General features: G+C 53.5%; 4 protein-coding genes across 4 annotated transcripts; 2 read left to right on the top strand and 2 right to left on the bottom strand.

Annotated features, from left to right (window-relative positions):
* Positions 1-487: 487 nt before the first annotated feature.
* Positions 488-2,621, bottom strand: CLUP02_10345 (uncharacterized protein; the record flags this gene model as incomplete). The annotated part of the gene is made up of 8 exons (XM_049289321.1): positions 488-566; positions 794-1,128; positions 1,156-1,344; positions 1,434-1,805; positions 1,976-2,065; positions 2,116-2,151; positions 2,208-2,497; positions 2,561-2,621. The coding sequence occupies 8 exons, from the start codon at positions 2,619-2,621 to the stop codon at positions 488-490; spliced, it is 1,452 nt and encodes a 483-aa protein (XP_049146466.1).
* A 131-nt stretch (positions 2,622-2,752) lies between these two features.
* Positions 2,753-3,536, top strand: CLUP02_10344 (uncharacterized protein; the record flags this gene model as incomplete). Its single annotated transcript, XM_049289320.1, has 4 exons — positions 2,753-2,811; positions 3,020-3,203; positions 3,299-3,358; positions 3,435-3,536. The coding sequence occupies 4 exons, from the start codon at positions 2,753-2,755 to the stop codon at positions 3,534-3,536; spliced, it is 405 nt and encodes a 134-aa protein (XP_049146465.1).
* A 142-nt stretch (positions 3,537-3,678) lies between these two features.
* CLUP02_10343 (FAD binding domain-containing protein) lies at positions 3,679-5,386 on the bottom strand (the record flags this gene model as incomplete). The annotated part of the gene is made up of 2 exons (XM_049289319.1): positions 3,679-4,846; positions 4,917-5,386. 2 exons carry the CDS (start codon positions 5,384-5,386, stop codon positions 3,679-3,681), a joined length of 1,638 nt encoding a protein of 545 aa, XP_049146464.1.
* Positions 5,387-9,009: 3,623 nt separating this feature from the next.
* CLUP02_10342 (cytidylyltransferase) lies at positions 9,010-10,900 on the top strand (the record flags this gene model as incomplete). The annotated part of the gene is made up of 4 exons (XM_049289318.1): positions 9,010-9,545; positions 9,821-10,171; positions 10,273-10,675; positions 10,766-10,900. 4 exons carry the CDS (start codon positions 9,010-9,012, stop codon positions 10,898-10,900), a joined length of 1,425 nt encoding a protein of 474 aa, XP_049146463.1.
* Between the last annotated feature and the right edge of the window lie 1,274 nt (positions 10,901-12,174).

Genomic DNA, 12,174 nt, shown 5'->3' with positions numbered 1-12,174 from the left:
CGCCTTGGAATTTTTGATATTGTTATCAGGCATTGAACTGTCGATGAAAGTTTTGCCGTCATCGAGATGACAAGCGGAAAGCGTATTGCAATGCCGTAAGGTTCTCTTTGGCCCTGGCTTGCAAAAGTTTGTTTCTTCATGTTGTTACACTCACCCCTTTTCTTTTGCATTTACAAACAACCTGGCTACATAGAGTGTACATATCGAGAGAGACTACGACGACACAGTACGGATTGGGAGGTTATACCAGCCGGGGGATTTTATGGTTCACAACCCACACAAAGCGTTTGATTCTTCTTTGCAAGATGAGAAACAGGATCGTCATTCCGCGGGAGAGAAACAACACACTACGCAAAAAGAGCGCTGGCAAAGGTTTCGTGGACGAAAGTGTCGAACGAACAAAAACATCTTTTTTGTATATAGAGCGCAAAATCATCGCTCTTTTTCAACATTTTCAGAGCATTGTTCTAAACAAGGACTCACACATTCACATACTCAAACTCTTGAGGATGGCGAGATATTGCGACGGCGTCTGGGGTAAATTGGATGAGCTTGGGGCCAGGGATCTAGGTTTTGGTGTTATATGGGCAGATAGCGAATGTGTCAGTCAGCGACTGAGTGGCAAAAAGAGAACACTTTATTCCACACAAAACTCATGAACCACCCACTCGATGTGCTTTGAACCGCCTCATTAAGAACAGCTATATAGCCGAGAAACGTCGATATTCATCAGCATGAGATTCATAGCGTAGCATGAGTGAGGCTCCCCATGGAGTTGACTAATTAGTTCGACGAGGCGTTCGTCGCAAAGGCGGAAAATGACAAAATGGCCTGGTTCGTGAGCCTCGCATTTCGAGCAAAAAGGAAGAGGGAACTCGAGTTTGCCCCGGATTCACAGTGCATGCCATGACTCTCCCGACCCCTCCATCTTCTCCGCGTAACTCCTCCGATCACCTCGCACTTCCGCCCTTTCTCCAGGTCTAGAACGCCACCTATCCGTGTTGTGGGTAGGGCCGACCCCGGCGAGGCCCCCTCTGTCACATGGCAGAAACTAGGTATTGCCCGTGGAGAAAGAACGACGAAAGACGGCTCGCCGTTGTGTTCCATAGAAACGCCCCGAAATACGGACTGCAGTCACTGGTGGTTTATTCGTACCGGTGACTGGAACTGGTATACGAGCTCTAGATGGCAGCTTTTTGCCGGTGGGAGTAGGTAGCCAGCCTTTGGTATTAAGTTGGGGGCCGCAGCGGCCGCGCGCGCGGCTCTGGGGCGGGAGGTGGAGGTGGAGTCGAAGTGGGGAGTGGGAGGAGAGGAGGAAGGGCCCAGAGAAAACCAGGCACTCGACTCAGGTCCAGGGCAAGGTGAGGTCTAAGAAAGTATATCGAAGCATCCTTGGAGGAATGGTTGCAGAACGGCCATACCTTGTCACATACCGGCCCGATGGGGGGGGACCAGCGAGAGGGAGTCCGCGCGAAGCGGGAAACCCGGGTGATGGTATAGCATTGAAGACGCGGCCTCCACCTCTTCCTCTCTCTCCACTCCTTCTCTTCGCCTACGGTCTTGGATGAGACCGGGGAAGAATAAAGATCCAAGGTCGGTGTCTCCGGATGAACCGAACGTCGGTTGTTTCTGTTCTCGCTTTCGGGATGAGGTAAGCGGGCTCGACGCATGGGCTCATGTTGGATCTCTTGGCGAAAGCCCCTCTGTGGTAGGTGTTCCAGAGAGATGAAGCGTGAAGGAAAAGCCGCGGCTTTCGGGGCTATTCTCCTCGGTGATATTAGGTGGTGCGATAGTGTGGTATACGTCTAATTGTGAACACGAGGTGGGGAATCGCTGCGGTCTACCTGGTGCTGTACCTGATGGTACCTAGATCCTCGGACTATTGGTGGCCTTGGAAACAATGTCAGATATACCAGATATCTTATTTCGTCCAAACATGGCGCGAGTCTATTTTCGATTGCTTTCTACTCGCCACCAAAGTTGGCCATCGGTACGGATAGATGAGCTCCTCTCGCCAAGCCAGGAACATATCGAAATCAGTGAGATAACGGGATTGAGTTCTAGACTAATTCACAGCCACGCGGGTACCTTTTATCGCATCGGTGTATCTGGGACCTCGGCAGATAGTGGTGTAGATGAAAGATGGAAAGTCTGAATCTCACTAAGCACACTTCGGGTCAAATGGGATACGAGTGGAGTAAGTCGACCTGAACGTCAATGAAGCCAATAGGGCGGACCCGGCGGAATGGTAGGTCTTGCGCGGCATGTTTACGGAGACTAGGATTGCGATAGCTGAAGATTATTTGATTATGAACGCGCCATCTGGCATCAATAGCCAATGACATGGTGTAACATGGCTTAGTCCGGAAGATGACGAATATCGAGGAGATGTCGTATGTACCCGGGTCCGAGAAGTCCGGGGCTCCGCACCATACTTCGGGCCGGTGACCAATGCCGACAGATAACTGAAGCGGACTTTCGGTCAACGTCGTTGTTCCTATATGGTGGGAGCTTAGTCACGGGTCCTTTGTTCGACTTTATGTCAGTCCGTATAACAGACTGGAGGCAGCGACGTTGCTCACTGATGTCCTGACTGGTAATTGAGGCAGGCTTTCTTCCATTGGTGAGATAAGTCTGAGTGGTGCTTGAATGCCTTTCAGCATGCTCGTACTCTCCAAGTGTTTATGAACCTGTTAGGCCTGTAGCTGTTTGCCAAAAGTCAACCTAACAGCAACACGTATTCGGAGATGATATGTCCATTGGGTTCTGTCAATTAAGACACGGCGTACGGAGTACTTGTGACGTTCAGCAGTGTGGTGTCCAATTTTTCTTTCCAATGTCCTAAAACTAAAGAAGATAGACATTAGTCATTGTCTTGACGCCGCAAAGAGTTACAGGGAGTACATAGTTTATGGATAGACACACAAACGACACCGCACGGGTCAATCGAGACAGGCCTGATGAGTATAAATACTTGCTAAAAGTCGAATGAAGCTAATCGCCACAATTACACCACAAGGGATACCAAGCTCTTGATTGAGGGATCTGCACTCCCCCAAGATATGAAGACTGTGCCCCATATGCCTTTCTGTCTTCAGCAGGATTGTGTCTCTACCACCGAAGATATCACCACCCCCTGCCTCTTCAACCTGTTTTCCCTAATGTATTCTCCCTGTGAACTACCTCAGAAGCCCAGGAAGATGGTAAGACGCGTGGTGTTGATAAGAAAAAGGGTTAAGTGGAGGGCATACTCATAATTCGAACGAGCCGTCTTGTCCGGAATGTTCCTTCAGTTGAGTCGCGGCCAAACTTGAGGACGCTGCTCCCAAGCAAGCCAAAAAGCCGAATGAGCGAACGTGTTTGTACATCTAACATTCCCAGACGCCAGTCTTGGTTATTTTCTTATAGTCTGTGGTCATACCCGAATTTGATAGTATCGGACGCTAGATGAGGTCGCTCCAAGAACTCTTGTAATGGCCATTCGGCCTATCTCGCAGCCTTTAGTCCATCCCCAGCAAATGCTTGCTCCCCTCTAGATAATCTCAATGGATGACGGACTCCATGTTTTGACACCTGAAGCTAGAAGAAAGATTGAGAGGTTCAAGGAACCAACATGGCCTTAAAGTACTCTCTTGAGGTATTGTTCATCTTTGTCTCGTTCAATTGTCATCAAGGCTACTACCAATCACCATCTCCCGCTGTAATCAAGCTATCAAATCTGTTCCCCCTACCCGTCACGAACCTCATCTTCTCATCACTCATGTCAGACTCCCCCGGTACATCACCAGTCCGATCCGGAAGAATATCCTCGATAGCCCACGCAATCCTCTCAGCACCTGCCCGGGCGCCCGCGAGATTAGCCGCGCCGGGTCCCAGACGTAGCGCGGCAAGTCTTCCCGACAAAAACAGCGGCACGTCTTTTGACCATTTCAGGTCGTCGTCGATGCACGGCAAGCCTCCGTGGCCGTGGATGGGATGCTCACGTAGCATCGTCTGCAAGTACGGCAAGCTCGCATAATCCGTCTGCACGCCCGTAGCAAAGTAAATGAAGTCCATACCCGGCAGGTCACCATCAGCAGCCGGCGGCTCCGTCTTGACGTTCCACACCTTCTTCTCCTCGTCAAAATGAGCCTCGGATAGTTTGGTGTTCGTCAAGAGACGCAAGCTGCCCTTTGCGATATGCTGCTTCAACCGCTTCTGGTATGGCGGCGTGATGCTGCCTCCGCCTCGGGCGCTCTGAATCTGCTGCAGCCTCTCTTCATCCGAGTCCGCGGACCAGAAGTACGCCTGCTCCACGTTGCGGAATTTGCCCATCCACGCGAGGTCGATATCAAACGGCTTCACTTTGCAAGGGCCGCGCATGAGGTGCCAGACTTTAGTCACGCCGCGCCGGATAGCCAGGTCAGACAACTGCGCCGACGTCAACCCGCCGCCCACGACAAGGACGTTTGTCGTCTTCTTTGCGGAGATCTTGGCCTGCACGACCGGGTCGGGGAACTTTTGGATCTGCATGCTGTGGCAGACCTGAGGCGGCGCCGCGCAACCCGGTTCACTGTTGAGGCCTAGGACGGGAGGGATCGTGGGCGCGTTGGCTGGGCCGACGGCCAGGACGACTGTTCTCGCGTAGTGCGTTGCCTTGTTTGTGTGAACGGCAAAGAGGTTTGCGTCTGGGGAGACTTGCTTGACGGTGCGGTATTGGATATCCTCCACCTCTTCGTTTTGGATGAGGCCTTCGCGGAGGCCGTAGCGGTCGACGATGCATTCGCAGTGGTTGGCGAAGAGGTTTGTGGGAGGCGTGAAGTAATCTTTGCGGTCTCGTTCGTCGACTTCAACGACGGCGTGTTGTCTGTGAGAAAGCCATGTTAACATCGGTTGTACAGAGGTACAGGTGCAAGGAGCGAGGTTTTGCTGCTTACTTTGGGTTTCGTGACTTGAGCCTCGCCTTGCGCAAATGCTTGCTAATCTCTTTTCCGACGCACGCCCGAAGCTCCTGTAACTCATTTTCCTGGTTCCTCTCGTGGGCTCTGGCGAGCAGGGCGTCGCGATCACTCGGGTCAACGTGGAAGAACATGGGGCTCCGGAGGTGAGTGATGTCGAACGTCTTGAAGAGACGGTTCCAGCGGTTCATCCACTCGTCGCCCGTGGCGTTCAAGACCAGCGTCGAGTACCGCTGGCTGCGTTCCGGTGTTCTCTTCTCAATGATGTTGCCGTTTCGTCTGTTCTTCAGGGGCATGCGGCGGCCGTACTTGCGGATCCAGTGATACCGCTGGTGTTCTTCGTCTGTGAAGAGGGCTGAGGGAGAGTGTTCACATAGGCGGGAGGCAACGGCTAGGCCGCAGGGGCCGGCGCCGATGATGAGAACGTCGTGGATGAATGCTTCTGTCATGGTGAGATGGAGTCAGAAGCCAGTGAACAGCATGTAATGCGAGAGGTAGTCGAAGAGAGGCAACCCTCGCGGGATTCGGGCGGTTTTGTTTGCCATCTCATTACTTCTTGCCCCGAACCTGCCTCCCTCAGTCACCTCGTCACAAGGGACTTCCACTTACAGCTATGTCAACCTTGATGGCCAGCTACAGAGAGCTGTGAAGCCAATGATAGGCAGAGACGATGGCTGTGATCCCTGTCCGGGATGTTTCTGATGGCTCCATCTCAGCGCTGGGAACCTTGATGGCCAACGGAATGGAGCAGAATGAGGCAATGGCGGCAGGTAGAACGATTCATGAGTGTGATATGTTTCTCACGAGTACCATCTCGAGAGAGAGAGGGATAAAGGCATAACGAACATTTTTTTAGCGAGTGTGGGAGGGCATTCGAAATCTGTAGATACCGAGATGAGCCGAGGCGCACCGGACTCTGTAACACAACTCTCGCGGTAGCCAACACATTGCTGCACCAATGATTTGCTATGGCCGTACGCCCTCAAAGCCGATGCCTAGGACTCAAGCACCTCTGATAAGCATGACCTAGCTATTCTGGGAGTGGGCGTATTCTGAATAGCCTTGGTAGTATACGGCGTGTTGCCGGATGTTGGCCCGAACTGGTGCTCCGCGTGGCTCCACAACCGGCGATCGTCCGGAAACCCACTCAATCCGGTCACCGATCACTCGACCGGCTGGTTGTCTCCGCCCGCACCAGTTCGCCCAGTTTCTACGCCGACCTGACCGGAGTCATTCCATGGGCCGAAGTCACGGAATAGAGTCGTGCCAAATCCAAATACCTCACCTCATCCAAGATTGCCAATCAGTCACCAATTCATGCAGCGGTTATATCCCAGCCAGGTGGGTCGAACATGGAGACGCATTAACCTTCTGCTGTTCATTTTGATATACAGACCTTGCTCGCATAGTTGCCCATTTCGATGCTTGGAGTAGTAAACATGGCGTCGTCGATGGTTTACGATATTACAGCAATGGTGCTCCCGCCAGCAAAGGTTGGTTACATGCTCAGAGGTTGCCAGATGCAACTCGGATCGACCCGAGGTTCACCCGAACCACCACGTGTCGACTTGTCGCATCCCTTTTGGCTCTCCCATTTGGCAGGCGTCCGTGGAAGTGACAACTGGCAGCATTGGCTTCAGAAACGGTACGTATTCTTTCCAGTCCCAGAACAGAGAGCTCCTTCTCCGTGCGGCCGTTCCCCCTTCCTCCACATGAAAGAACCCACATCCTCCCCAACAAAAACTCGTCATCCCTGCCGGGCAGAATTGACCCGCAAAAGCATTTTTTTGCGTCCATTTGGTATTCGAACATTGGTTGGTGTCAGCCAAGCCACGACGTCCTTTCTGGCTCCTCCCTCGACGTAATTGTGCAGTGCATAGCTCAGTTCAGCCACACAGCACGATGACGCCACTTCCTTGCACAACGCTGGCAATTACGACAGAATCCGCCTCCAAGTCCAGCAAGACCAGCTGCACAAGCTTGGAGCCACAACACAAGCCGCAAATTTCCCATCGGGGTGTTCTTGCTCTCCATCCCGTCACCTTCGACCCCCCTGCTCCTACCTGTGCTGTGTATTGCATGCCCCATGCTCCTCTAACGAACAATGGACGCGGACAGGGAACAAATGCGTGCCCCGGAATTCTTTCACAGCGTTGAAAATAGGAGGGGTGCATGCTAAGATATTTCTGAGTTCTTTTTTGGTGCTGGAACACTGTGGCATGGTCACATAGAAATTGTAAGCGTGGTTTCGTGTATGGCCACATCTCGATGAGCATCGTGGTATCTTCCCAAATCGTGACACGCGACTGTGGTCTAGACTCAGTAGATACGAGGGAAGGGCGCTATCCAATAAACCAAGGATTCAAGCTCAAAATCACAAGTCAAAAAAGAAGAAGCTCTTGTTTGATACCAGACAATCTACCCGCGCTTGACGAAGCTTCAAGTCCTACACCGTAGCAGTTCAGCTACCTCAATTGACACTCTCGATCCATCATCAATAACCAGCCAGGGCCAACCTTAAAAAAAAGTTGGGCGATGATATTCTGCCACCAGCTGCCGCTATTCTGCCACCAAGTGTGGCTGCGGCCGCCACACGACCGCCGGTCTCGGGCACATACGTAAGCTAGGCTCTACGTAGTCAGCATTCGGATGGGCTGGGCTAATCAGAGGCCGGCAATTAACTTAAATTATTTTAATAAAAAGTACGGTAATCGACGCGTTAGCCTAAGTCGACGTATTAGCCTAAGTTAATAAATTAGCCTAAGTCGACGATTTTATTAAATCAGCCTAATTAGCCTAATTACCTAGCTACTTAGCTACCTAGCTACCTAATTAACTCGCTCGAACGAGGTTAAGGATTTATAATACTTATTTAGGTAGGTTAACTTTACGAGGCGTTACTACTTTTAATCGCGACTATTATTTTATAAATCTTGTTAAGTGCTACTCTAGCCTCGGGTAGGGTAAAAAAACGCTAGTTATAAAGTAGGTAGTCGTATTCTACGTAGTTATATTCGTTATAATTAACGGTATACTAGTAGATAAAGGGATCGTTAACTTTGCGATTATTCTCTTTTTATAGTATATTAACGTTAGGAATAGTTTTAATTAGCGGTAGTGGTAGTAGTAGCGACGGCGAGGTTAACGAAGTAGTGGTTGTAGGTGGGTAGGTAGGTAGGTAGGTAGGTAAGTAGGTAGGTAAGTGGGTGGGTATGGGCAGCTGGCCTCCGGGCTCGGAGGCAGGGGCGGTCGCAGCCACACTTGGGGGCGGGATATCGGCAGGTGCTGGCAGAATATCATCGCCCAAAAAGTTTCAATCCCGTGGTCCGCGTCCCGCCGACCGGACAAGACGCTCCTCCCCCCACTAGCTGCAGGTCTGCTTCCGTCGGGTATCATCATATGCGCATCTGCCTCCTCTTGACTTCGCAATCTCTCAATCACCCGAGCACCACCTCCTACTGGACTGGACTGGCCTTGCCATAACCGCGTAAGTGTACACCGACTACCAACTTAACGCCTTCCCTCCTCCTTCATGTCCCATTGCCCTGCCCGTCAAGCATCGGGTATCCTGCAGCTCTGCTTCGTTGGCACTTTGCACCAAACAGAAGCCGTGTCTACTTCCCCCCTTGCCCCGACCCGTCTGTCTGTCCATCTAGTCTGTCCTGTCCTGTCACGTCCTCGCCTTTCCGTCTTTTGCCCACGGCATCATAATCATCATCATCATTGCCTTACCCACCCCTCCTAACATTTCTAAACCAAGGCACGACACCCACACCTTTGGGAAATCTAGAAACCCAGCTCCAACTTCTCCTGAGCCGAGACACCTACCAGCCTGCAAATCCAACTTTCCCATACCCTACGACATAGTACGCCGATCTACAGGGAACACCTCGCTCGACCCATACAAACCCCCTTCCTTACCTAAGTCGCAACTAGCAAGTTCACGCGGGAGGACGCCAGAGGCCTGCTGCTTGACGACACATACTACCTCACCACCACCACCAGCAAGCAAAACCATCTTCCCACCTCGCAACCTGCCCCCTCACACACACTACGCACAAATAAAGACACCATGTCTTCTCCCTCAGGCTCCTCGGCAGCAGGCAAGCGGAAACGCACCAACGCGACAAACCCCACCAACATGCCCGACGTCGCCGACACAGTCGACGCCGCCCTCCAGGCCTCGTCGCGAGATGCCTCGGGCGAGGAGGGTGACAGCACCGCTCCCGAGTCCGGCCGTATCGCCGGCCACCGCAAGAACGACTCCACATCCGCCGGCCACCCTCCTAAGAGGCAACGTGCTAACTCGGAGCGTTCTCACGAGACGAGCGTCAACAACCAGCAGACCGCCGCCGCCGCGCAGGACCACTCCCTCGACCCTGGTGAACCCAGCGACACCACCGAGGCCAGCGTCGACATTGCCGAGCGCGTCGGCCGCAAGAACAGCCGCAAGCAGGTCTCGATAAAGGAGGACGAGAAGGATGAGGCCATGCCGCCCCCGCCCACTGGCAAGCTCACCCACCCCGTGGGCTTCAGAACCAACGATCCTCCTACTGGCCGGGCCGTCAGGGTGTACGCCGACGGAGTCTTTGATCTCTTCCATCTCGGGTAAGTCTCAACGTCGCGGAAGACAATGGAGCTCGCTTCCAACGTGTCTTCCCCCCCCCCCCCCCCCCCCCCCCCCCCCCCCCCCCACCCCCCCCCCCCCCCCCTCCGCGGGGGGGGTGCCGTCCCCCCGCGGTGTTTTTTCTCCTTCCCTCCTCGGGGATCTCACCGCCGCCGGGAAAAAGAGGGGGCCCCCCCCCCCTCCCTTCCCCCCCCCCCCCCCCCCCCCCCCTCCGGCAAGGAATTTGGTCATACTGACTCTCTTGCCCCTCGTGCAGTCACATGCGCCAGCTTGAGCAGGCGAAGAAGGCTTTCCCCGACACCTACCTCATCGTCGGCGTCACTGGTGACGCCGAGACGCACAAGCGCAAGGGTCTGACGGTCCTCTCCGGCGCCGAGCGCGCAGAGACCGTCCGGCATTGCAAGTGGGTGGACGAGGTTATTGAGAGTTGTCCATGGATTGTCACGCCCGAATTCCTCGACGAGCACAAGATCGACTACGTCGCCCACGATGACCTGCCCTACGGTGCCGACGAAGGCGACGACATCTACAGGCCTATCAAGGAGGCTGGAAAGTTCCTTGTTACTCAGCGCACAGAAGGTGTCAGCACGACCGGTATCATTACCAAGTACGTCTAAATCCCTCGGATTATCTCTTCGTCTGTTTCGTCTCTATATTGCTGCTTGGAGGTTGTGGCTATGAACAACTACTAACAGCTGCCTTGACCAGGATCGTGCGCGATTACGAAAAGTACATTGCTCGTCAGTTCAAGCGCGGTACGTCGCGCCAGGAGCTCAACGTCAGCTGGATCAAGAAGAACGAGCTCGACCTCAAGCGCCACGTCCAGGAGCTGCGCGATAACATCCGCACAAACTGGTCTACTACCGGTCAGGAGCTCTCTCGCGAGCTGCGCCAGTTCTGGCCCGCCTCCCGGCCGCAATCCCCCGCGCCCTCTGCTCGCACCGCCTACATCCAGAACGGCGACCTCCTGGCCGCCGCAAACGCCAACGCGAGCAAGTCCCGCCTCAGCGTCGAGATACCGACCACGCCTGGTGGCACGCCCGCCGCGACGCAGTCCAATGACTTTATCACGGGTTACGCATTGGGTCTCGTCGGTGGCGTCCGCTCATGGGTAAGTTTTACCTCATCCCCGTCTCCATTGGAAATGCCACCACGAAGCACACTTCATTTTGGATACCTTAGCTGACAACGCCACGCACAGATGACCAAGAGCAAGCGAAGCGACCAAGATAGCCCCAGCCGTCGCAACAGCGACGACGAGTCAGAGAGCGACGGTAAGAGCCCCCGTGGCCGGGTCGTTCCTCAACAGTCTACCGCCGCGGCGAGCACCTCATAATTCACCGAGATCATACTCCCTCATACCTAATTACTATTGCACCGGGTGGGAGAGAGAGAGAGAGAGAGAGAGAGAGAGAGAGAGAGAGATCGAGGAGGAAAATGAACGGACTTGGATGGTCTACACAAAAACGGAAGAGAATGATGCTGGAACACACGCGCCCACGCAACCCCACGTTTTGACTAACTACCTGTTGTTGTACTTATTATTGTTGGGCACTCTTCGTTGTCGAGAAAGGAAGAGAAATGGCGTTTTGAGAGTGTCTTGTTACGTTACCTTGAGAGGGCAATTCTGTGGCAAAAGCCCCCTCTCTTTTGGTTATTTTATTGCATAGAGATCTGCTACTATCACCACAGAGCCAACTTATCCTCCACGAGAAGAAAACCTCAAATTGCCGAAACTTCCTCATGAGGCAGGCCGCGTGCTTGTCTATCTACCTCTATCACGTGAGCTACCTAACTTGGGCAGGAGAGGTCGTGAACCACAGAAAATCATGAGCCTGAGTGAAGAAACTGTCTGTTCAGAGACTTTGTTCCGGCAACATGGATGGCTACCTAGGATACCTATGTGCCTTGACGGGTCACCAAGCTACTGGTAACTCCATACCCAGGTGCTCAGGTCTCAAGTGGCCACGGAGCTCCATCTGCACTCTAGAAGGGGGAAATGCGTGTCATACTCGCAGGGCAAAAGATCCGGGGTTCGCAAGTCATCCCAACTTTTGGACCAGAGCTTCTAATGCTGGGATGGACCTGGCTCGTAAAGCTACCTTGGGCCGTTGAGCCGCTTCCCGCTCTTACCCTTTTCCCCCCTCCCGCATACTTACTTACCTAGCAAAGGCCACCTCCTCACAGGCGCACACCCCGCGAATCGGGGCGGTGACCGACGCCTGCTCCGTGCTGTGCCATTGTGGTTTTACACTTTCTACTGGCCCCCAAGATTTAACCGCCGCGAACTTTTGACTACGTTCCCATCACATACGGTGGTGATTTACATGATGTGACGACAATGAGATGATGCTTTCACGCTTCTGCCTTACCACGGCACCCTCGGCTTAGGGCCGTTCGTCACATCCGACATGCGTCTGCCTTGACGCCCGCGGGGAGCTGCCGGATCGTGGATTTCCTTCAAGATGGGGAGGCGTGGGCGTGGTATGTGGCAATGTCGTCCTTGATCGTCTCACCACAGGGTAAACACAGTTGGGTGATAGTAGCATCCATACCGGCAGAGGTCCTCTGGGCTGATCAGTTGGGGGCGTGCCCATACTCACGGGATAG

The sequence above is a fragment of the Colletotrichum lupini genome, chromosome 5 (genome assembly GCF_023278565.1).
Source record: "Colletotrichum lupini chromosome 5, complete sequence".
NCBI lineage: Eukaryota > Fungi > Ascomycota > Sordariomycetes > Glomerellales > Glomerellaceae > Colletotrichum > Colletotrichum lupini.
Note: the sequence above shows the minus strand (reverse complement) of the source record. Positions and strands in the feature narration are given on the sequence as shown.